Source organism: Salvelinus namaycush, chromosome 32 (assembly GCF_016432855.1).
Source record: "Salvelinus namaycush isolate Seneca chromosome 32, SaNama_1.0, whole genome shotgun sequence".
In the NCBI taxonomy this organism is placed as follows: domain Eukaryota; kingdom Metazoa; phylum Chordata; class Actinopteri; order Salmoniformes; family Salmonidae; genus Salvelinus; species Salvelinus namaycush.
Window position 1 is genome coordinate 22,976,864 of NC_052338.1, and position 26,701 is coordinate 23,003,564.

At 44.1% G+C, this 26,701-nt stretch overlaps 1 protein-coding gene across 1 annotated transcript; it reads right to left on the reverse strand.

Annotated features, from left to right (window-relative positions):
- Positions 1-24,695, reverse strand: LOC120027059 (DENN domain-containing protein 3-like). The gene is made up of 22 exons (XM_038971904.1): positions 24,690-24,695; positions 24,236-24,366; positions 23,918-24,029; positions 23,586-23,705; positions 23,113-23,331; positions 22,246-22,361; positions 20,396-20,551; positions 19,788-19,884; positions 19,543-19,646; positions 18,892-19,076; positions 16,998-17,525; positions 16,614-16,706; positions 15,538-15,797; positions 14,419-14,589; positions 13,220-13,349; positions 12,869-12,976; positions 7,802-7,944; positions 7,230-7,390; positions 6,700-6,839; positions 5,215-5,333; positions 1,279-1,416; positions 1-916 (listed from the first exon to the last, which is right to left on the reverse strand). The coding sequence occupies exons 1-22, from the start codon at positions 24,693-24,695 to the stop codon at positions 716-718; spliced, it is 3,438 nt and encodes a 1,145-aa protein (XP_038827832.1). The 3' UTR covers positions 1-715.
- Positions 24,696-26,701: the final 2,006 nt, after the last annotated feature.

Consider the following 26,701-nt stretch of genomic DNA (forward strand, 5'->3'; position numbering starts at 1 on the left):
TTTAATAATACTAAAATGCATAGTTTGGGTTGAGTGTATTAAACATACAAAAACATATTTAGAAGAAAAAGCACATACATTAAATATGAAATACTTATTTGGATGTGAGTAGCCTGTGAAGCATCCCAATATAAAAACATCTAAGGTTCCTCCTTTGATGTAAATAATACAATAAGCAGTGTACTGCTTAAAAAGGAAAATGACATCCAAAACTGTGTTTTGGTATTTGTTTCATTAGTCTATTGTTGATAGTCCAAAAATGCATCACACCGGCAGTATCTGTATTTTTTAAGTTATATATCTTGAAAAATGTATTTCTGATATTCAAAACATGTTGGGATTATATCAACAATGGACTAATGAAACAAATACCTAAATAGTTTCCCTTTAACATAAACAATAAGATACATGTGTTTAAAACTATAGGTTGGAAAGATTATTCCAGAAATAAATCCTATGCAATCAGGTGAACTTTGGGTTGGTCATCCATCCACAGGCAGTCACAAATCACGACTAGAGTTTATTTCCCAACTGTTCATAATCACCTGGGTTATTTGGGCACACCTTAGCAAAACAATTTAATGGTTAACAAAAATGAGCGTTTCTTATTGAACAAGTTCCTGTTTCAGTCCGTTTTCTACCGTTTGGTGAATAATGAACACAATCCTGTTCTGACCCCCAGTTACCAGGTGGCAGTATTGAATTTCCACTCAAGTTACTCCACTTTCCAGATGGCTATCTTCCCGTCCTCACGGGCTGCCCCACTCAGCACATAGCGGTCCTCTGCAGAGCACAGTGCCTGGACACAGTCTGTGTGAGCTACCAGCTCCTTCTCCACCGTGTGTCGCTGGGCATCCACTACGTAGATCTTCCCCCTGGACTTCCCCGAACTCCACCCTCGGCCCCCAACCCAGATCTGACAGGACCGGTTAACAGATTAGGTTTCATCACCATAAAGGACACATCTCATTTCTGGTTTTAAGACATGCTGAATTGACAATTGACATGCCAGAGTGCATTGTGATAGGAATGATCTAGTCAGTATTTTAAAAAAGCTATTAAAAAAAAAAATAAAGCGGGAAAGGAGTGGGAAAGGGAACCCATGGTGATTTGGGCCTGTTAATATTTTAAACTTTCACATAATACCTTAATACAGAACTAAGTAATGTAACTAATCCAGTGGAGTACCCAAGCAATGCCATTTTATAGAAACTACAGTAGAGTAGAATAGAAGCACACTCATTTTCCTCCTACAGTACAGTCTACAGACAATCTCACCTGGTTTTTGACCTTGATAAGGCAGGTGACGCCTGCACAGTCAGGCAGCTGGATCCTCTGGAAAGGCTTGGTGGGCTCCCTGAGGTGCCACACACACAGCTCCCCTACGTCTATACAGGCCGTCCACAGCTGCTCCCTCTGAAACACGTATGGTACACAACACGTATCTAAAGACTTCTACATTAATGTAGAAGCTACCATGATTACAGATATGGTGACAAGTTACCATGTCTTGGGGGTATGATCTTTAATCCTCATCATTATTCCATTTGAGATAATAAAATAAGAAAAATATATATACACATTTCACTAGCCTCAGTTTGACACCGCTCAAAGCGGTGCGCCTGGAACCTTTTACCAGAGGTGTGGACTCGAGTCACAAAATTATGATTTTAGACTCAACAAAATCAAAAAAGACTTGCAACTCGACTTTGACACCAATAACTCGTAACTTAACTTGGATTTGAGCCTTTTGACTCAAACTGACTTGATACCCTCCCCAAGCCCAAATATAAAAAATTATGCTATTAAAAAAAGTGTGCAGCGCATCAACTCTCATTTAACGGATTACAGTTTGAATCGGACAGCAGCCAATCAAACTGTGCCAATGGAGAAAAAGTTGTGTGTGGCAGTGCAGAGGAACGTCGGCAGGTGAATTCAGACGGAGCCCTTGGAAAGATGCACCTAATCTTGAGCTACAACTGCTGTTCCTAAAACCATTGACATACATTAGCCTACTGTAACCACACACAGAGAGGTTGTGTGTGTGTGTTAAGGTTGGGCGATTGTGTACAAGGGGGGGGGGGGGGGGGGGGGGAGTGCAGGTTTTATCTCCCATCTTTTGGATCTGTATTTTTTTTTTTTTTTACAGACATTCAGGCCAGTGTTCAAATTGTAGGCCTACCTGAAGTTCAGTATCAGTTGTTTTGATGTACCTTTTAATACATTATTGTAACTTTATGGCAGGATTGTTTTAGGTGTCTAGAGTACATCTAGAGAGAGCACTACAATATTTAGTTTTTGTTGTCATATTGACAAGCAGGTCATTTCATTTATTTCCATGGAAATATAAAGTTTATTTGGAAAACAAGAAATATATTTTAAAAAGCATTCATGATTTGCGTAAATTTAATATAACTATTACTCTTGTTAAAAATTTTGAAATGGTATTCAATTTGGTGAAGAGCACATTATGACTTGTTTAGGACTCGAAACTCAAAGTTTAGAACTTGAGACTTGACTCGGACTTGCCTGTCTTGACTTGGGACTTGACTTGGGACTTGAGTGCTAAGGCTCGAGACTTACTTGCGTCTTGTAAAACAATGACTTGGTCCCACCTCTGCCTTTTACCATACCCACCCACTTAGGAGCCAGGCACAGACAATCAGAATGAGGTTTTCCCCCAAAAATGGTCTTTATTACAGACTGAAAAACTCCTCAGTTTCATCACCTGTCAGGGTGGCTGGTCTCAGACAATCCCGCAAGTGAAGAAACCAGATGTGGAGTTCCTGGGCTGGCGTTGTAACACGTGGTCTGCGGTTGTGAGGCCGGGTGGAGTACTGCCAAATTCTCTAAAACAACGTTTGAGGCGGCTTATGGTAGAGAAACAAACATTAAATTATCTGGCAACAGCTCTGGTGGACAATCCTGCAGTCAGCATGCCAATTGCACACTCCCTCAACTTGAGACATCTGTGGCATTGTGTTGTGATAAAAATGCACATTTTAGAGTGGCATTTTATTGTCTCCAGCACAAGGTGCACCTGTGTAATGATCATGCTTTTTAATCAGCTTCTTGATATGCCACATCTGGCAGGTGGATGGATTATCTTGGCAAAGGAGAAATGCTCACTAACAAGGATGTAAACAAATTTGGGCACTAAATTTGAGAGAAATAAGCTTTATGTGCGTATGGAAAATTTCTGGGATATTTTATTTCAGCTCATCACACACACGTGGGGTTGTTCAAAAAGGAGGAAAATGTTAGTGTTTTATATTGACTAAATTGCCTTTGACTATACACTGAGTATAGCAAATATTAGGTACACCTTCCTAATATTGAGTTGCACCCCCTTTTGCCCTCAGAACACTCTCAATTCGTCAGGGTATAGACTCTACAAGGTGTCGAAAGCATTCCACAGAGATGCTGGCCCATGTTGGCGCCAACGCTTCCTAAAGTTGTGTCAAGTTCGCTGGATGTCCTTTGGGTGGTAGACCATTCTTGATGCACAAGGGAAACTGTTGAGCATGAAAAACCCTGCAGCGTTGCAGTTCTTGACACAAACTGGTGCGCCTGGCACCTACTACTACCATACCCTGTTCATAGGCAATTAAATATTTTGTATTTCCCATTCACCCTCAATGGCACACAATCCATGTCTCAAATCATTCTTTAACCTGTCTCCTCCCCTTCATCTACACTGACTGAAGTGGATTTAACAAGTGACATCAATAAGGGATCAGAGCTTCACCTGGTCAGTCTACGTCATGGAAAGAGCAGGTGTTCTTAACATTTTATATACTCAGTATATGTGTATAGATAGATGGATAGAGATATATACACACAGTACATTCGGAGAGTATTCAGACACCTTGACTTTTTCCACATTTTGTTACAGCCTTCTAAAATTGATTACATAATTTTTTCCCCTCAATCTACAAACAATAATACTCCATAATGAAAAAGCGAAAACAGGTTTTTAGAAATTTTTGAGCTCAGGTGCATCATGTTTCCATTGATCATCCTTGAGATGTTTCTACAACTTGGAGTCCACCATTGGTCAATTCAATTGATTAGACATTATTTGGAAAAGCTCACCTGTCTATATAAGAACCCACAGTTGACAGTGCATGTCAGAGAAAAAACCAAGCCGTGAGGTCAAAGGAATTGTCTGTAGAGCTCCGAGACAGGATTGTGTCGAGGCGCAGATCTGGGGAAAGGTACCAAAACATTTCTGCAGCATTGAAGGTCCCCAAGAACACAGTGGCCTCCATCATTCTTAAATGGAAGAAGTTTGGAACCAAGACTCTTCCTAGAGCTGGCCGCCCAGCCAAACTGAGCAATCGGGGGAGAAGGGCCTTGGTCAGGGAGGTGACCAAGAACCCGATGGTCACTGACAGAGCTCCAGAGTTACTCTGTGGAGATGAGAGAACTTTCCAGAAGGACAACCATCTCTGCAGCACTCCACCAATCAGGCCTTTATTGTAGTGTCCAGATGGAAGCCACTCCTCAGTAAAAGGCACATGACAGCCCGCTTGGAGTTTGCCAAAAGGCACCTAAAGGAGTCTCAGACCATGAGAAACAAGATTCTCTGGACTGATGAAACCAAGATTGAACTCCTTGGCCTGAATGCTAAACATCACGTCTGGAGGAAACCTGGCACCATCCCTACGGTGAAGCATGGTGGTGGCAGCATCATGCTGTGGGGATGTTTTTCAGCGGCAGGGACTGGGATACTAGTCAGGTTCAAGGGAAAGATGAACAGAGCAAAACACAGAGAGATCCTTGATGAAAATCTGCTCAGGACCTCAGACTGGGGTGAAGGTTCACCTTCCAACAGGACAACAACCCTAAGCACACAGCCAAGAAAATGCAGGAGTGGCTTCGGGACATGTTTCTTGAATGTCCTTATGTGGCCCAGCAAGAGCCCGGACTTGAACCCGATCCGGAGGATCTGCAGAGAAGAATGGGAGAAACTCCCAAGAAGACTTGATGTTGTAATCGCTGTCAAAGGCGCTTCAACAAAGTACTGAGTAAAGGGTCTGAATACTTCTGTAAATGTGATATCTCAGCTTTTCAAATGTCTAAAAATGTGTTTTTGCTTTGTCATTATGTGGTATTGTGTGAAGATTGATGGGGGGGAAAAATGTGGGAAAAGGGGTCTGAATACTTTCCGAATGCACTGTATATCTCTATATGACCACAGACACTACCCACCTCATGGTAGAGCAGGAGGCTGCTGAAGGCAGTTGGGGAGCCACAGAGCTGCTCAGGAAGGGAGATCTTGCGATGTAACATTCCGTTTTTCCACACCTCCATAATGCAGTCTCTGGCACCTGAATGATGTAGGAGGAATAACATGCCCAAATCACAAATAAAACAATCAATAAGAATCCATCTGTCATCTCTGATGCACCTCCAAGCAGACGACACCATTCTGTATACTTCTGGCCCTTCTTTGGACACTACGTTAACAAACCTCCAAATGAGATCAAATGCCATACAACTCCCTTCCGTGGCCTCCAACTGCTCTTAAATGCTAGTAAAACTAAATGCATGCTCTTCAACCGATCGCTGCCCACACCTTCCTGCCTGTCCAGCATCACTACTCTGGATGGTTCTGAATTAGAATATGTGGACAACTACAAATACCTAGGTGTCTGGTTAGAATGTAAACTCTCCTTCCAGACTCACATCAAACATCTCCAATCCAAAGTTAAATCTAGAATCGGCTTCCTATTTCGCAACAAAGCATCCTTCACTCATGCTGCCAAACATACCCTCGTATAACTGACCATCCTACCGATACTTGACTTTGGCGATGTCATTTACAAAATAGCCTCCAACACTCTACTCAGCAAATTGGATGCAGTCTTCTATCACAGTGCCATCCGTTTTGTCACCAAAGCCCCATATACTACCCACCACAGCGACCTGTATGTTCTCGTTGGCTGGCCCTCGCTTCATATTCGTCACCAAACCCACTGGCTCCAGGTCATCTATACGTCTCTGCTAGGTAAAGCCCCGTCTTATCTGAGCTCACTGGTCACCATAGCAGCACCCACCCGTAGCACGCACTCCAGCAGGTATATTTCACTGGTCTCCCCCAAAGCCAATTCCTCCTTTGGCCACCTTTCCTTCCAGTTCTCTGCTGCCAATGACTGGAACGAATTGCAAAAATCACTGAAGCTGGAGACCCATATCTCCCTCACTAACTTTAAGCACCAGCTGTCAGAGCAGCTCACAGATCACTACACCAGTAAATAGCCCATCTGTAAATAGCCCATCCAACTACCTCATCCCCATACTGTTATTTTTTTGCTCCTTTGCACCCCAGTATCTCTACTTGCACATTCATCTTCTGCACATCTATCACTCCAGTGTTTAATTGCTAAATTATAATTATTTCGCCACTATGGCCTATTTATTGCCATCTCACCTCATTTGCAACCACTGTACATATACTTTTTCTATTGTGTTATTGACTGTATGTTTGTTTATTCCATGTGTAACTCTGTTGTTGTTTGTGTTGCACTGCTTTGCTTTATCTTGGCCAGGTCGCAGTTGTAAATGAGAACTTGTTCTCAACTAGCCTACCTGGATAAATAAATGTGAAATAAAAATAAATAAATATATACAGTAGTATAGTACAGCCAGAAGTCATTTTAAGTACCTTATTTTTATGCTTGTACGTGTACTTACAGCACCATAGGGTTCCATTGCAGAGCTGAACGGACTGGAGACGGTCGCAGGAGACCCGGAACTGTTTCCTGACCTGTAACGTGGACACGTCCCACACTATCACTGCACCCTCCGCACTGCAGGAGTATGCCACCTTGGGGCTGCAACAGGGAATACATGTTCGTGTTTAGTGTGGCACACAGTAGCGAAATGTTTTTAAAAACTGGAAAGAGCATTTCATATTGGACACGTTCAGATCTTCAGTCCATTGTCCTCCTTTTGGTGCCTAATGAACACGACCCAGGCATAAAGAAAGGATGTTATACTTAAAACAATTTTACTTCGAGCTGGGACTGCTCATTGATGCCGTTATCATGCGGTCCTAAAAAGACAGCTCTCTCTATGGATATGATGCCAGTAGTAACTGTATGTTTAACTTCACTAGATTACATTTCATTTTACAAGGACAGTGCTCATTAATCAACATTACTGTAAATTTAAGTTTAACCCAGCCGGATAGATTTCAACTGCATGTCATCGTCACCCCTCACCTGCATTTCTCGCTGCGTTCCCCTAGGGACAGCCCTGTGACCTCACTGCGGTGGTCTGTCAGCTGCTTGTTACAGGACATGCTGCGGGTGCTGATTATGTAAATGACTGAATCCTGGGAGCCAATCCACACTTGCTGCCGGTCCACTCCCAGCATGCAGTTCTGGACAAAACAACAAAACATAGAATCTCAGGACCATGTTACCAGACAGGCTGGCATGCCCATTTCAAACCAGGCGGTCTGCCCATTTCAAACCAGGTGGCCTGCCTATTTCAAACCATGGCACCAAGACAATTCAGAAATAAACACCATTTTAAAACCGTCCCATTTCAAAAACATAGAAGCAGGTCCAAGCAGGTAATTTCAGTCATAACATACTGTACCCACCAGGGGTCAGCAGAATCCCTCAAGTTATATTCATCTACACAAACACTAAATATAGCCAAATGGGACCAAGCAGAAGACGACTAAATGTGGTAAGTGAATTACTACTGCTTTTTGATAATTCTATAAATTGTCCTCCTCCCTTCAATTTGCCTACTCCTTTAAAAGTGGTCCCATCCCCATCCTTACCACTCGTGAAGTTCCCACTTGGACTTGGTTCTGCTGCATGGACCAGCTGGTTGCATCAAACACCACCACCTTCCCGTCACTCAGGGCACACCACAGTTTGGGGTTCCCATCACCCTCAGAGTCAGACGACACGCCCAGCTGGCCTGAGAATGTGAACAAAAATATTGCTGAATGCAGGAACCCCTGAATCTGCATTTTCTATGCATCTATTTCTATATTCCTACAAGCATGGCATAATATTTCTCACATGCTGAAAAAGTCTATATACTGTAGGTCTGATTCAAATACAGTAAGTAGCTCATGGCTTGACTAGTAGAAATGGTAACTATAGTGCATTTGGAAAGTATTCAGGCCCCTTGACTTTTCCCACAATGTTACGTTACAGCCTTATTCTAAAATTGATTAAATAGTTTTTTCCCCCTCAACATACATGCAATAGCCCATAATTACAAGGCAAAAACAGTTTTTAGAAAACGTTGCAAAAAAATGAATCTCATTTACATAAGTATTCAGACCCCTTACTCAGTACTTTGGTTTAAGCCCTTTTGGCAGCAATTACAGCCTTGAGTATTTACCTGTATTTGGAGAGTTTCTCCCATTCTTCTCTGCAGATCCTCTTAAGCTCTGTCAGGTTGGATGGGGAGCGTCGTCTCTCCAGAGATGTTCGATTGGGTTCAAGTCCGAGCTCTGGCTGGGCCACTCAAGGACATTGAGACTTGTCCCAAAGCCACTCCTGCGTTGTCTTGGCCGTGTGCTTAGGGTCGTTGTCCTGTTGGAAGGTGAACTTTCACTCCAGTGAAGGTCCTGAGCGCTCTGGAGCAGGTTTTCATCAAGGATCTCCCTGTACTTTGCTCTGTTCATCTCTCCCTCGATCCTGACTAGTCTCCCAGTCCCTACCGCTGAAAAACATCCCCACAGCATGATGCTGCCACCACCATGCTTCACCATAGGGATGTTGCCAGTATTCCTCCAGATATGACGCTTGGCATTCAGGACAAAGAATTACATTTTGGTTTCATCAGACCAGAGAATCTTGTTTCACATGGTCTGAGAGTCTTTAGGTGCCTTTGGGCAAACCAAGCGGGCTGTCATGTTCATTTTACTGAGGAGTGGCTTCCGTCTGGACACTCTACCATAAATGCCTAATTGGTGGAGTGCCACAGAGATGGTTGTCCTTCTGGAAGGTTCTCCCATCTCCACAGAGAAACTCTGGAGCTCTGTCAGAGTGACCATCGGGTTCTTCTCCACCAATTGCGCAGTTTGGCCAGGGCTGCCAGCTCTAGGAAGAGCTTCTTCCATTTATGAATGATGGAGGCCAATGTGTTCTTGAGGACCTTCAATGCTGCAGAAATGTTTTGGTACACTTCCCCAGATCTGTGCCTCGACACAATCCTGTCTCAGAGCTCTAAGGACAATTCCTTCGACCTCATGGCTTGGTTTTTTCTCTGACATGCACTGTCAACTGTGGGACTTTATATAGACAGGTGTGTGCCTTTCCAAATCTAGTCCAATCAATTGAATTTACCACAGGTGGACGCCAATGAAGTTGTAGAAATATGTCAAGGATGATCAGTGGAAACAGGATGCACCTGAGCTCAATTTCGAGTCTCTTAGCAAAGGGTCTGAATACTTAAATAAGGTATGTTTTTTTATTTTTTGCAGAAATTTCTAAAAACTTGTTTTCGCTTTGTCATTATGGGCTATTGTGTGTAGATCGAGATACATTTTTTATTAAATCAATTTTAGAATACGGCTGTAACCTAACAAAATGTGGGAAAAGTCAAGGCGTCTGAATACTTTCCGAATGCACTGTATACAGTTAAGTTAAAAAGAATCCCTGATGAAGGCTGAGGCTGAAATGCATTGAATATTCTTTAATTATAATAAATACTTATATTCTAATACATCTAGTGTCTTATGCGCAAAGGTGAATATCTCTCACACACACATACAGAAGAAGTGTAAACATTTAGTTACACAATGGCACACATATGGAACTTTTCAGACATCAATCCATATTATGGAATACAACCTAAATCTGTCCACCTTCAGCCTAGCTGTTCCATTTCCTCTTACGGCCTAACATTTATTTTTCAAATCATAATAGGAAAAAGAAAAGAACTTGTGTCACTTTCTTGGGGAGGAGTGAAGAACAGAACAGAAAGGAGGGAGGGGGGAATCTGGACTCTGTCCAAGGGTACATAAGTAACCTACATTTAGTCCCTGAAAGCGGTGCTCTGTGCTGACGCAGCACTATTACCAATGCCTAGAGCGGTGCTTCTCAAACCTCTCCACCTAGACCCACAGACGTTTCACAAGTTTGTTGTAGCCCTGAACTAGCTCCCCTGATTTACCTATTCAAGGGTTTGATGATTAGTTGACAAGTTGAATCAGGTGTGCTAGCTCTGGAATTGTTCAAAGACATGGAACGGCTTGGGGGTCTCCGAGAAGAGGTTTGAGAACCACAGGCCTAGAGGGTCATGTCCAGGCCCCGTACCATGGCCACTACCATGCCCCCTTCTAATTGGTTACAGATGGACCAATCAGGGGGAAGGCTCAGACAAACACACCACTGTCTGTGAGAGGACCAGGGGAAGGAGTAGGGAGAAGGGACACTGTGTTAAACAAAGAAGCTGCTGTTGGTTCCCTGATGTCACTAGGTTAAGACACAGGCTCCTTTACACAGAATGCTAGGACTGAGGAGCCTTGCAGACTAGAGCATGTTTCTTATGACGTGTCTTGTTAACAAACTATAGTTTTGGCAAGTTGGTTAGGACATCTACTTTGTGCAAGACAAGTCATTTTTCCAACAATTGTTTATAGACAGATTATTTCACTGTATCACTTTTCCAGTGGGTCAGAAGTTTACATACACTAAGTTGACTGTGCCTTTAAACAGCTTGGAAAATTGTCATGGCTTTAGAAGCTTCTGATAGGCTAATTGACATCATTTGAGTCAATTGGAGGTGTACCTTGTGGATGTATTTCAAGGCCTACCTTCAAACTCGGTGCCTCTTTGCTTGACATCATGGGGAAATTAAAAGAAATCAGCCAAGACCTCAGAAAAATAATTGTAGACCTCCACAAGTCTGGTTCATCCTTGGGAGCAATTTTCAAACGCCTGAAGGTAATACGTTCATCTGTACAAACAATAGTATGCAAGTATAAACACCATGGGACCACGCAGCCGTCATACCGCTCAGGAAGGAGATGCGTTCTGTCTCCTAGCGATGAACGTACTTTGGTGCGAAAAGTGCAAATCAATCCCAGAACAACAGAAAAGGACCTTGTGAAGATGCTGGAGGAAACAGGTACAAAAGTATCTATATCCACAGTAAAACAAGTCCTATAAATCGACATAACCTTAAAGGCTGCTCAGCAAGGAAGAAGCCATTGCTCCAAAACCGCCATAAAAAAGCCAGACTTTACAACTGCACATGGATCATACAAAGATCATACTTTTTGGAGAAATGTCCTCTGGTCTGATGAAACAAAAATAGAACTGTTTGGCCATAATGACCATCGTTATGTTTGGAGGAAAAAGGGGGTGGCTTGCAAGCCGAAGAACACCATCCCAACCGTGAAGCACGGGGGTGGCAGCATCATGTTGTGGGGGTGCTTTGCTGCAGGAGGGACTGGTGCACTTCACAAAGTAGATGGCAGGAAAATTATGTGGATATATTGAAGCAACATCTCAAGACATCAGTCAGGAAGTTAAAGCTTGGTCGCAAATCGGTCTTCCAAATGGACAATGACCCCAAACATACTTCCAAAGTTGTGGCAAAATGGCTTTTGGACAACAAGGTCAAGGTATTGGAGTGGCCATCACAAAGCCCTGACCTCATTCCTATAGAACATTTGTGGGCAGAACTGAAAAAGCGTGTGCGATTAAGGAGGCCTACAAAGCTGACTCAGTTACACCAGCTCTGTCTGGAGGAATGGGCCAAAATTCACCCAACTTATTGTGGGAAGCTTGTGGCAGGCTACCCGAAAACGTTTGACCCAAGTTAAACAATTTAAAGGCAATGCTACCAAATACTAATTGAGTGTATGTAAACTTCTGACCCACTGGGAATGTGATGAAAGAAATAAAAGCTTAAATAAATATCTACTATTATTCTGACATTTCACATTCTTAAAATAAAGTGGTAATCCTAACTGACCTAAGACAGGAAATTTTTACTAGGATTAAATGTCAGGAATTGTGAAAAACTGAGTTTAAATGTATTTGGTTAAGGTGTATGTAAACTTCAGAATTCAACTGTAATATAAACATTTGTGGTTTGAGTAGGAGGAACAATCACAGTGATTCTATTTGGACTATTATATGAGTCTACTATCAGTAACCACTGCATGAAACTAAGGAACACAACAGGAAGTGGTTGGTGGTGATGCGTTGGGAAAAGCTGTGCCTCATTATTTGTTTAAGAGGCAGTGAAATAAAATAAAATGCCTCTGGCCCTTTCTGCCAAGCCTCCTCCTGTAACCTGACACTGTCACCGTCACTGTCCAAGCAGCAGTAGGGAGTGTGACAGACCTGGGTTCAAACACCATTTAAAATACTTTAGCTGTGCCTGATTGAGCTTGCCTGTTGTAATGGAACCAATTGAATAGTCACAGAAGTGCAAACCCCACCCACCTGGCAATCAAGGCAGATTAAAACAAACAAAGTATTTGAACGATTATTAAATAGTATTTGAAACCAGGTCTAGAGTGTGACATATGTTACTAGGACACAGACAACATGACTCTCGGGTGTTGTTGTCATGCAATACCTCGACTACAGAACACAGATTTGAGGTGTACTACCATGACAGTCATGAACTGAGGAGTACTGTGTGAGGGTACGTGGTATGTCCTAGACTGGAGGAGAGTTTAGGTTGAAGTGGAGTTGAATGGGAAATACCAGCAGTACCTACTTGATTTTCTGAGCATCCTGTAGGGTGTTTATAGTACTGGGAAATCATTCTACAGATATGTAGTGTTACCAGTTTGTTGAACAGGAACAGTGTCTAATGTCATGACTGACACGTTCCTTTGAGACTGACAGCGTGCCTGAGAGTTTACCTGGGGTGTAGAGCAGAACATCCACCGCCTGGGGGCTAGTCAGGTTCAGAGAAGGGTTGATCTTGTGTTTCAGGGTCTCTGACGTGGTTTTAGGGACCATCAGCGGGACTGTTTAGGATGGAGAGAAAGCTCAGAGGTCAAAGTTCGAAATGAATAAAAAATCTCCTGAGAAACAAGACTTATAAACATGCGCTTTCTGTAAAGTTATTCATGTCAATGATCTAAAATGTTGTGGATTTTTTGGTATGATCTGATGTTTTTCGCGTCTTTTTGTCATGTAAAAATATCAACTTTGGGAGAGAAGCTGCTTAAACCTAATTCATAGCGCCACAAATATCTCAGTTGCCATACCTTCCAGTTTCATTCTGTCAAAGTGTGCCAGCTTGGTTGCAGCAAAAATGGCCTTTTGTGACTGCAGACAGCCAACCACTGCATCCATCAACAGGGCGTTGGTCAGAGCCTGCTGCATATATTGGGGGTCCTGAGAGAGCGAGGTAGAGGGAGAGAGAGTAGGAGAGGAAGAGCGAGAAACAATGAAGATTTGAGATTCTATTCATATGTATCTGAATTATGATGATCGTCACACATTCTATGCTCCAGATGTACAAGAGAGTCTGTTTCCCATGACATCATGCTGACGTCAACATGAAAAAGAGAAAAGGAGGAATAGAATTCAAAATATCTCTAGGGCCTGTAGTTTGTAACCAGACCAACTGGCTCTTACGGTAACTCCATGGCATCTGAACCATGCGTTGGGGGAGGCTAGCCTGGTGCCAGATCTGTTGGTGCGGTCTTACCAACTCCTTGTCTAGTGTAGTTATTGTCATGCCACAATAGCACAAACAGATCCGGAGCTAGGCTAGCTGGAGGCAGCAGGGGATGAGGCCTTAATTAAAGAGAAAGACAGAACTTAACCCTGGGAAATGCGGTCTTTCCAGTGATAACAGAGAAGAAGACAATACATGAAGTGAGATGGGCCGGGGGCCAGAAGCATCCATGTTGTTTCATGCAGTTTAATAGTGGAAACTGAAGGCTGGAGAGTGGTGTAGACTTTGGACTGGCTGAACAATAGAGCCAAGCCCATATGAAACTCCATAGCTCCCCCTCTTACATGGAATGTCAACCACACCCACTGAGCTACAGTCCAATCTGCCAAGAGGCCCAGGGTGGGATCAGGAAAGAATGGTTTTAGTGCTAACGTTGGCCATCTTTGCTGCTAAAGAAAAACTCCCTTCATAGTGTAGCTACATACTGGCCATACATAGTCGTATGCAGAGCGGGATAACGAGAGAGAGAGAAGCTATGTCCCAATTATCTCTCCTTCCACCCCAAGGGTGTCCTTGTTCACTTCCATTTACGGATTTGAAAGGAAATGTCTAGTACAGTATAAGACATATGGTGAAATAAGGCCCATGCCTTCACCAACCCAATTCCTAGAATTGTGGGAAGTAGTGAACGAGTGCACAATTCAGGATTTTTTTTAAATATAAATTGACACGCACCCAGAGACAGAGAGATGAACAAATTGTCCAGTCACTTTGACATACTACCTTGTGGTCGTCGGCCATCTTCCTTCCAGCCCACATCTCCTTGACCATGAGGTGCCAGAGGTCAACCTCTGACTTCAGGTTGACCTCGAACGTCTCCTTCCTCAGGGTGGTCTTGATCTTCAAAGACGGGATCCTCAGCAGTAGGAAGGGAGCAGAGGAGATCTTCACCTCCTGAGGTACAAAAGCCTACCGGTTATTCACTAGCCTGGTCCCAGATCTGTTTGTGCTGTATAGCCAACTCCTATGGTTGTAAAGACCACAGATCTGGGAACAATTATTCACCTAACACCATCTTTGACATTCATATTTGTAATATCATATTTGGTAAGACTTTGTATGATGGTACACATGTATAAAGCCTTATGAGTGTATTTATAGTGCCTTATGACATACTTACAGTGCACTGTAACACTTGCTATAAGCAATCATAACATGGATAGAGCCAGGAAAATGTCCTGTTTCTCAATGATATGACAGTATATGAAATAGTTTTAAAAAACAGATCTAGTCGTCTACATTAGCTGCATAGCAGAGCATAGATTACACATCTATAAGCACATCAAACACATTCCTTTTATTGTATAGATTAATGCATGGATGGGCAACTGATGGGGGTGGGGCCACAAAACATCTGAACTGCGTACCTATGCATACAACATGTTTTACAGCTCATTTCCTACAATTCTACACATTTTGCCATACGATGGAGAGAAATGTTTGCAGTTTTTAATATGATATCTGAGTGAGACTAACAAAATCAAATGGGGCCCCCCCCAGCCAGTAAATCAACCATGATTACTAAGTTTAGATTGCTGGCCGCTACCAATCTAAAAAATATTATCTGACATGGGTTAATTGAAGGACTATCAGTGATTGACATAAGAGAAACTGTTGATGTACAAACAAATTTCGAAATTGCACCTTGTGTATTCTACCTTCCAACAGTAAGTTGAGACCCCGACGGAGTGAATAAAACATATTTTTTCATTATGGATCCGAGAGCCTTCAATGTATTCACATACTGTAGTAATATCTATAAAAATATATAGTATCATGAATAATATACAGTATATCACATAAAGTGTAGTAGTAACATAGATCAATTAGGTCCTAACTCACCTCAATGTCTCTGAACTTGGTGACCTCCATGTACCCGGGTCGTCCTTCGGTCAGCAGGAACAGCCTTCTCTGTGTCATGGCGATCTTGCCCACGCCGTGGCTGGTCTTGACCGAAGAGGACAGCTTGAAGACAGACTCATTAGCCTCCAGGTGCTCCAGGGCCGAGGCCGGCAGGGCCACTTCCTGAGCCTCGGCCTCCGTCTCCTTCCAGAAGGTGTAGAACACGCGGAATATCTCCGGGTCCACCTGTTTCTGCTGGCCTGCAGGGGGCAGTCTAGAGTTAGGGTTTTGCAACCATAGGGGCAGTTTACATTCACTGTAAACTGGGTGGGATTCAACTAGGTTTCCCATTCAAAACAATAATCAATGAGCTAGAATGGAAAGGTGATAAGCTAGCAGGGTTGGGGAAGGAGTTATAGTATTAGGAACCACATTAAACAGCCTTTTTTTGATTGGCTGGTGGAGCAAGTTCATGGTGTGGTGGTTTACTGGAGCAAGAGATTCACACAACGTTCACTGGACGTTAGGGCCGGGACGATACCAGTATAACAATATTTCTCTTTAAAACCTGCTGTATGTCAAATATTGTGTTCTATAGCTTGGAAAACAAATAAATGTGACTCTGGATGACAACATAATGATGTTTGTTTCCAACAGAGCTGTTTTTCTAAAGATGTTAAATCCGCTTCATGCTTTGTTTCGATACTGATATCGTCCCTGGCCCTACTGGACGTGCACAGTATGACTCCTATGTAAAGTGAAATGTGAGGCACTTTAACACACTTCCATGAGGCTACTCATTACCATTGTAAGATAAGAGTCCTGTAACAGTCAATTGACACACACAAATACTATTCGTCCTTCAAAACAAAGAAAATATTACCTACACGTCAGCCATGAATGCTGTGAGGTGTTTGAAGCGACACTAATGTTAAAATCAAACACTACTCAGATTTAACACCTGAGGGGATAGTTGATGAAGCAGAACACACACAGGCCAAAGCAACACACACACACAAGGTAGGAGTTGGGCACAGCACACTCTGCAAGCAGGCAGGGCATAATGCTATGCTTACCCTCCAGATTGGAATCAAGGTAAAAGATAGACTGGGAAGGAGCCTTCACCGCAGAGCCACCACCATGCCAACCCAAGCTGCTCTTACGACATTCTGATCAGGTAAAGGATAAGAAATTAAGCAGATTCAATAATCAGATAAATTAGCATGGCCATTCACTCGACATGTAGTAAGGTATTAACACATCGATCACAGGGACTGGAGTGATTACAGAGTATAGGCCAAGTATTATCAATTGGATTATGTTCATGAGTCCCATACAACAAGGGGCTACTGTAAAACTAACATAGAAGAAAACCTCCACCAAGAGAGACAACCCTCTCTCCTTTACCCTCACTCATTATTTCCCTCTTTCTAAGCTTGGAGTCTGTATGACTTCCTTACCCACAGTGAGAGCCTCAAACAGCCGGTGAATGGTCCCCTGGTCTTTGACAATCCCAGACTCCTGCACATGCCTCACAAAGTCCTCCAACTGCATGTGCTTTTTCGGGAGTTGGAACCGCTTGACACCTTCGTCGACATGGCACGCCCGCTCCCTCTCATGGTCCCTCTTCACTTGACTAATCAGGCGTTTGATTTCGGGTCGGCGGTCAGCCAGTGCCTGTTCGCCCTCCTGTAGAGAGTCCACCAGCGCGTTGACCAGCTCGCCAGGAAAGATGTCTGTGTCCGTCTTGTAGAGGTTCTGGAAGTCTTCTAGAGCGTCCAGGCGTTTACCGGCCACGGTGTTCACGAAGCCCCTGAGGTAGTGATAGCGAGCCAGGAGAGAGGAGTCCTCGGAGGCCGCCCCGCTGATGGCCTTGCCCAGGAGGGTGATCATCTCCTGGTAGTAATTCTGGACGTAGTGGTAGGCCAGCGGAGGGGGGAACTCAGGAAGCTTGAAGAATCTCACTGGCCTCTGGGGAGACTTCATACCTATGGGGTTCCATCAAAGGTTTCAAGAACTGAGGTCAGTGAGATTAAATCCATTCATACAGAGGAACCCTTAAAAGGGCCAATCAGCAATTGGAACAATAACAAAGCATTGTCCTGACCACAGTTTCGGTAAAAAGCTGAGGGATGGGGCTGGAGAAATGTTTGATCACTCTCATATTCATAGATAGAGCTATGAATGCAAGGACCGACCATCCACGGTATCCAAATTATAGTTTTAACCATGTTGAGGCTATAGAGTGCTTGTTTACATTAACTTTGTTTACAAACATTGGAGTAAAACAAGCTGATATTTTGGGTTCTGATGGGGTACAACAGTTAAACCAAGCTCATGAGGCATTTCTAAGCTATATCAGGGGTGTTGATTCCAGCCCTCAAGTGGTTTGAGTAAACCATTTTACCACATCCAAACTGTGTAGAATGATAATGGTTTCTTGACAGTCCAGCTCGCTAATAAAATCACTAGACAGTCAGGGAGCATTGCAAACTATTTATATAATACATTTTCAGTGCGGCCCTCCGGACCTCGTTGAAGAACGATTGCGGCCCCCGGGGAAAAATGAGTGACACCCCCCCCCCCCCCCCAAGTTAAATTCTTCGCCTGCCAATGGTAATAGCAGAGAGGAAGAGGCAAAACGGGAGGCTTTACTCCACAAAAATATGCCCACGAAGTGCAGAATTCTGGTATGGAGGTCAATGATTGTAGAATTTGGTCAACAAAAAATAAATGTAATTGATCATTTGCTACGTGAGGCTTATCTGATCGAATAGAAGTTTCGCATTGGTTAGGTTGTTACAAATACACTGATATAAAAGTTGACGCACATGACATTTCGCCAACTTTGGAAAACAACATATCGAATTTGTCCCTGTTGTCATAGAGATAGAGGACTCATAATGGATATAACCCGTTTTAGCATGGTCATTGCCATTAAGGGCCTCCACCATTCCACCAAGTAGTCAACTGGGTGGGGATTCCTAGAAGTTGGGAGAAATCAGCCAATTAATAAAATTGACAACTTTAAAATGCCCATGCCATCACAGACGCTATAATGGCACAGATACAAAGATGAGTCCTCTATCTCTATGGCTTGTTGTTCACACGCGTAGCTGTCCACCTGAACCTACCGCTGTCCACCTAAACCTACCGCTGTCCACCTAAACCTACCGCTGTCCACCTGAACCTACCGCTGTCCACCTGAACCTACCGCTGTCCACCTGAACCTACCGCTGTCCACCTGAACCTACCGCTGTCCACCTGAACCTACCGCTGTCCACCTGAACCTACCGCTGTCCACCTGAACCTACCGCTGTCCACCTGAACCTACCGCTGTCCACCTGAACCTACCGCTGTCCACCTGAATGTTCTTGAAGGAGGTCTGCCTGAGGGGCCCCACCAGAGACCCCCCACTCTCCCCCAGGTTGGGCAGGCTGGCCCCCAGCCTCTTGCTGAGCCGGCTCTCTGGGCTGGTGTATTTACGGGCCAACTCCTGCATGGTGGGCCGCCGCGGAGACTCTGTCATGGACCTCAGACTGGGGAAGAGTTCAGAGGTGGAGGGTGAAGTTGCCTCTAGATGCTGATCTTGGGTCAGTTTAGCATTTCCCAACTAATGGTTAAGGTTAGGGTTAGGGGAGGGGAAGCTGATCCTAGATCTGCACCTAGGGGAAATGTCACCCCGGAGCGAGGACAGACGTCAGGGGAAAGGCTGTGCTTATACCAGGAAGGACTTGGGATGTGCGTTTGAAGATACAGTACTGCAGTGTTTCCCAATCCTGGTCCTGGGGACCCAATGGGGTGCACATTTTTGTTTTTGCCATAGCACTAACACACCTGATTCTAAAGGGTGCTGAGGAGTTGAATCAAGTGTGTTAGTGCTAGGATATTTTTTTAACCAAATTGAAATCCAATTGAATCCAATTCTATTTGCAAGGTCAAAATAAACTCTTAGTTTAAAGGTAAATATAAATATTCATGCTAAACTCTCATCTTCCCTCTCACCTGTAAGCTTCTGTCCGAGTACTCAGCTCCATACGTGTGAATGCGTCCATCTTCCTGTTCAGACGATCCCGTAGGAATGAGTGGAAGATGTGTGTGTCCAACACCTGCAAAGAAAACAAAATATACTGCATTCACTTTTAATTGGATCACATTCTGGACAGAAAATATTGCCCCAAATATTGTAGGTTAGAAGTCAACAGAGATTGACGTCTCACTGAACAGACAGACCAGAATTTGTATCATACCTTCTTGTAAAATGGCTGGTCTGCTTGCTCTCTAGACCTAAAGAACTCCTCACTGTTGAAGACTCTGTGCTCATAGTTGAGGTGATCGTGGACTTCTCTGTCGTGGTGGTTGGGGTGTGGAGTATGGGGGGGGTAATAATCACTAGATTAGCTTTCCGGTCCTGATATTTTACAAGATATTGCTGTGATTTTGCACAGGGAATTGTATTGGTTGTAATAAAGCAAGATTTAATAGGATAACTAACAGTGTTAATATGTCACTATTTTCTAAATAGTTAATTTGATAATCAAAAGGCTTTGCTTGTGAGAAAAATAGGCATCTTTGGTCCAACCCAAAATGTATGACTAGATATGCTCAATGTGAGTCTCAATTATCAAAGTTACATAATTAAAGCATGTCAATTAGGTTATAATATTGTAACGACTATGTAATAATATAATAATTATGTACAGTATATTTTAAGTCATAGTGAACGACGGTGAATAACAACAGTATAGATTTGATGCCTTTTGTCTCTTGCCAGGCAGTCATTGTAAATAAGAATTTGTTCTTAATTGACCTGCCCGGTAAAATAAAGGTGAAATACAATTTTTAAAATGATGCTGACCTGAAGATGTTGACGATGAGTTCCAGAGTGATATTCTGGATGTGTGTGTTGAGTTTCCTCTGCCACTGCTTCCTCTGGGACCTCCTCTCGTTCACCTCTGTACTGGCCCCCAGGTGACACACCTCCAGGTCATAGTGCACCTGGAGGCCCTCCACCCTGCACACACACACACACTTAATGGGGAGGGGTAACAAAACATTTTCTACTCCAATGCTCAACTTGGACACTTATCTGCATAACATCCCTTCCCCTATTCATTACAATACACATTGTAATAAACTCAGCAAAAAAAGAAACGTCCCTTTTTCAGGACCCTGTCTTTCAAAGATAATTCATAAAAATCCAAATAACTTAAGAGTTTAAACACTGCTTCCGATGCTTGTTCAATGAACCATAAACAATTAATGAACATGCACATGTGGAACGGTTGTTAAGACACTACCAGCTTACAGACGATAAGCAATTAAGGTCACAGTTATGAAAACTTAGGACACTAGAGGCCTTTCTACTGACTCTGAAAAACACCAAAAGAAAGATGCCCAGGGTCCCTGCTCATCTGCGTGAACGTGTCTTAGGCATGCTGCAAGGAGGCATGAGGACTGCAGATGTGGCCAGGGCAATAAATTCCAATGTCCGTACTGTGAGACGCCTAAGACAGCGCTACAGGGAGACAGGACGGACAGCTGATCGTCCTCGCAGTGGCAGACCACGTGTAACACCTGCACAGGATCGGTACATCTGAACATCACACCTGCGGGACAGGTACAGGATTGCAACAACAACTGCCAGAGTTGCACCAGGAACGCACAATCCCTCCATCTGTGCTCAGACTGTCCACAATAGGCTGAGAGAGGCTGGACTGAGTGCTTGTAGGCCTGTTGTAAGGCAGGTCCTCACCAGACAACACCAGCAACAACGTCACCTATGGGCACAAACCCACCGTCGCTGGACCAGGCAGGACTGGCAAAAAGTGGTCTTCTCTGACGATTCGTGGTTTTGTCTCACCAGGGGTGATGGTCGGATTCGCGTTTATCGTCGAAGGAATGAGCGTTACACCGAGGCCTGTACTCTGGAGCGGGATCAATTTGGAGGTGGAGGGCCATCATGGTCTGGGGCGGTGTGTCACAGCATCATTGGACTGAGCTTGTTGTCATTGCCAGCAATCAACGCTGTGCGTTACAGGGAAGACATCCTCCTCATGTGGTACCCTTCCTGCAGGCTCATCCTGACATGACAATGCCACCAGCCATACTGCTCGTTCTGTGCGTGATTTCCTGCAAGACAGGAATGTCAGTGTTCTGCCAACGCGTCTGGGACCGGCTTGGATCGGAGGGTGAGGGCTAGGGCCATTACTCCAGAAATGCCTGGGAACTTGCAGGTGCCTTGGTGGAAGAGTGAGGTAACATCTCACAACAAGAACTGGCAAATCTGGTGCAGTCCATGAGGAGATGTACTGCAGTACCTAATGCAGCTGGTGGCCACACCAGATACTGACTATTACTTTTGACCCACCCTTTAGTCAGGGACACATTATTCCATTTCTGTTAGTCACATGTCTGTGGAACTTGTTCAGTTTATGTCTGTTGTTGAATCTTATGCTCATAAATATTTACACATGTTAAATTTGCTGAAAATAAATGCAGTTGACAGTGAGAGGACGTTTCTTTTTTTGCTGAGTTTATCTTAGGACAGCAGACTAACCGTGAGTCTTGTTCTCTAGGTACAATTCATTAGGCACCAAACGAAAGAAAACAGAATGAAACAGGGAGGGACATCCCGAACAGTCCAATAAGAAATGTTTTGCAAAGGCGAGCCCTAATGAACACGCCCCAGATGGTCTCCTGTCCTACCGTGTTATAAAACACTCTGCGGCCGCCAGCGGGACATCGGGCAGGTCAATCCCATCAGACCAGGAAGACGACACGGTCCCATCATCAATATTAACCAGGATCAGATCATCCGTTTCCTGTCATATAGGGAAAACACAGAAATCAACACAACACAGTAATACACAACACTGCCCCTCTCAGAGAATACTGTGTGACGGAGGAGAACAAAGGATTAGGGACAAGTCAAGTGGATAAGCTAAAATTAACTTGACTCTTAACGCCTGTACTTTATGTTAGTTAGGACATTGAACCACATGATCCTCTATACCGTGTAACCAAGTGGAAACTGAAAATAAATGATACATCTTAATAAAGCATGATAAATCTGGGTATTAAATAATAAATAAATCACTGATGTCAGAAAAATTTCCAGACTGAGAAGTGTAAACATTCTCCACTATGGTGCGAGTGCTCCTTACCGCGGCTACCTCCTTGTAGTGATGCAGGTGGCAGACCATGAGGTAAGGGAAGGTAAAGGAAAATTTACTTTATTGTCCATCAACTTACAGAGAACAGAAATGTGTCTTTATGCTCAACCCAACCCCCAGAGACACACACCTATGAGGGGCTGGGAAAATAAGTCAGCCACAGTACAGTGCCCCTGGAGCAGTTCTAGGTGGTTAAGTGCCTTGCTCAAGACCCACTTCTCTAACCACTAGGCTACCTGCCGCCCCAGGTAGAGGTCACTATCACCACCACTTTAACCACCACCACCACTTTAACCATCACCACCATTACAGTGATAACTGTCACAGTAACCATCTCTATAACTATCACTATCGGATCACACCATTCTAGCATGGCTATGTAGTGAAAATCCATCCTTACCGCAGCCACCTCTTCATAGTGGTGCAGATGACAGCCCATGAGGTAGGCGGTGGGCGCCATGAGGAAGTCCAGCATCTGGTGTGAGAGGATGGGCACGAAGGGGTGCTGCCACACCAGGGGGTGGATGAAGAGCATCAGGCTCTCTGCCAGCAGGGTGAGCCGGGCCCAGTCACAGGACAACAGTACTACCCTCTGCTCTGTCAACAGGCTGGTAATGATCTGAAGAGCAGAGACACCAGCACATGCACGCAGGCACACACACACGGCTACATTGATATAGAGATATACACGTCTTTTACCAATCAAAACAGGTTGACAGAAACATACTGTATATTTGCACATAATCCCATTTCCAGTCTTCCACAGTAGACTTTCTTTAACTGCATTGAAAGAACAGATTGTGTAGTGGGTTAAGCAGTTTAGTAGCAGTACAATCAGGCTGTGTGGGACAGCTATGTACTGTCTGTCCTCACTTGGAGGAGCTGTCGGGGTCTAAAGCACAGGAAAGGCAGATGGAGGTCCAGGTCAACAGCCGGCCGGTCCTTATCCTCCCGGGAGGGAAGCTCAATCTGGAGAGGCCTGAGGTTAAAGACCTGGGACAGGACAGAGGAACAACATAGACCACCAACACAGAGATTATGTTTCTGGAACATTACCTACATAACAACACATGACAACAGAAGAGAGAAACATGATGTGGTCTGTATGGCTCAGTTGGTAGAGCATGGCGCTAAATGGCATATAGCACAGTTTAATAATGCACGTATATCATAGAGCGAGATGGAGAGAAAAACAATTGGCTCACCACATGAAGTTGCCCAGGTGGGGGAATGGGCACCAGCGCCAGCTTGGCTGAAAACTCCTTCACCCTCTCCTCAAAGTCCCCCATCCAGCTGGGCTTGAGCTGGGTCAAGAGACTGGGAGGGACGCCGTTCAGTAAAAACATTAACATAAAAAGGTCAATAGGTGCCTAAGATGAGTAAACTGATCATTGACACTTCATGATGATGGGCCAAGTCTGGCTGGATTTATTTTGATATGTACTGTTTGGTATTCTCTTCCGGTATTTACTTGAACGAACACAAAGACCTAGAGGAGTAGGAGAACAGTGAATTGTTCTCACCATGACAGGCAGTCCCGGAGAGCGTTGTAGTAAGGGTATTTAGAGATGACACAGATGCCGTATGCCGTGTAGAGACAGGACGACTTGGAGGATGACCGGTGGCCATTTTGGTGCCCACCATCCTGAAAAAACTGGGAAGCAAACAACCAATCAGTGACCAATGACCAGATGAGGATCTCTGGAATGGTGAAATTACTGTAGGTCTACTATGTCATGTGTCCTTCTAAACCAGGGGTGTCAAACTCATTCCATGGAAAGCCTAGTGTCTGCAGGTCTTTGGTTTTTCCTTTCAATGAAGACCTAGACAACCAGGTGAGGAGAGTTCCTTACTAATTAGTGACCTTATTTCAACAATAAAGTACAAGGGAATAGCGAAAACCCGCAGTCACTCGGCCCTCCGTGAAATGAGTTTAACATGTGTTCTAAACAATACACAGACAGGTAATACACATACCTGCATTTTTAGTGCAGGATGGCATTTATTGGGATGACTCATGTACTGGAGGCAGCTCTGCAGGGTAGTCACTAGCTGGCACAGCCACAGTCATTAAATCAGATTTTAAACCTGACCACACTACTAACCTTATGCTGAGCCCTAACCTTAAACACATTTCTGTTGTTATGAATGATTATGATATTGCCAATTTTGACTTTGCAGCTGGCAAAGTGGAAATCGCTCCGCTCTGCCTCCAGGACAAGATTCATCCCAATAGAAGTCTACTTAAAATGCAGCTTGACATTTAACTCAGCAGTGAACAGGAAACCTGTCCCTAAAAGGCTTCAGATGTCCATGTATGTAATCAATCCATTTTTTGATTATCTAAACCTAGCTAATATAGGCTACATACCCAGGGAATTTAACAGTAAGCCCCTTTGTTTCAACAATTTTGTTTCCAAGAATCCAAAGCATTCCAGTTGGCATGAATAAAGCTCAGCTGGTGAGCCGTCTCACCTGTATAGGCCTGTAGTACTGCACCACTACAGCATGTGTCCTGTTCCCAAAGACATCAGTAAACACCAGGTAATGGTACGAGTCTTCTCTCTGCTCGCTGGCTATCTGAAGACCACCTGGTCAATGGAAGAAAACCGACAAGGTCTCATATAAGCATGACAAGAGGAATCACATCACTGCTTCATATATGGTTGTGTGTGATAATCAGAACGTAGATAATCAGCTCATAGTGTATGTGCCGTGTTTTGTCCTAATTTGATGGATTTCATTTACTAGGCAGGGATATCGTACAGTAATCAACATCGCAATACTAAAGGTATATGGGATTTAGCTAGACAGCTAGTTTTCATCCATCCTTGTCTAGCTATTTCACTAGCATGGTTCTAGTTTGAATCAAAACGGCGACTTCGACATCACGCTGTGTCACCTGGGAAGCAGAGTTGAGGCAGGGCGATGAGGTCCAGGTCCTTGGGGACACTGATGTCCTCTGTGGTGGTGCCGCCCCCTCCATTGCTACCCTTGGCTGTCTCTCCGTTAGCTATTCCAGCCCTCTCCTTCTTGATGAAGGAGCGCCTCCTCTGGACCCTGCTGAAGGCCGGGGCGTGACCCTGGTTCTCGCTACTCGCACTCTCCTTGGTCACGAAAGGTGGGGCGTGAACCTGTAGTACCTCTGCCCCCAACAGGGGAAGCTCTTTGATTTTGCCCTGTTGATGGGACTGGCAGGAAGTGGGAACATTTTCAATATCTAACATGCTGTACATAACTTATATCATATATAGACCTACATATGATGTGTATAAGTAGGTTTGTTACATTTACTTTAGTCATTTAGCAGACGCTCTTCTCCAGAGCCACTTACAGGAGGAATTAGGGTTAAGCGCCTTGCTCAAGTACACCGGCAGATTTTTCACCTAGTCGGCTCAGGGATTCAAACCAGCAACCTTGCGGTTACTGGCCCAACGCTCTTAACCACTATTCCACAGTGTTCTTAGTATATGATTGATGTGATGGTAGCCTAAGCCCACAATAACCAATGTGTTGCAAAAACAACAGTGTATGCCCCCACCATGTATCAGTCCATTGATCGAGTCAGCAGTACCTACCTGATGGACTTCCCTGAGTTTATCGCTGGCTGCTCCAACCACCACACAAGCCTCCAGCAGTCCAGAGGGAATATCTGCCATCAGAGCCTAGACAACAGCAGAGCCGACCAGATACCACAGATAGTGTGTGTCTACCAAGCCGTCTGGTTACAGCATTGTCTTCTGTTTGGAGTCCAACAGGTGGCGTCACTCCTTCGTAACACTCCTCCTATACAACGTAAGATCAAACGAGTGTGGACAGACTCACACCATCTGACGTGAAACAATGGTGTGTCTACAGTCCATACACCCAGACTAGAGTCAGAATGCTAGGCGTCCTGCTTCTTCCACCTCTTTCTTCACCTTCACAGGACCCATCTGGACCAGAACCACCTAGAGGAAAGGCCCATCTCAGTAGAATCATCCAGACCA

What these genes read in the sequence shown, in the direction of transcription:
- LOC120027059 (XM_038971904.1), bottom strand. An exon ending in GCAGAGTGTTTTATAACACG is followed by an intron (nt 20,552 to 22,245) that starts GTAGGACAGGAG and finishes GTGTGTGTGCAG; the next exon opens with GGTGGAGGGCCTCCAGGTGC. An exon ending in TGACAGAATGAAACTGGAAG is followed by an intron (nt 12,977 to 13,219) that starts GTATGGCAACTG and finishes CATCCTAAACAG; the next exon opens with TCCCGCTGATGGTCCCTAAA.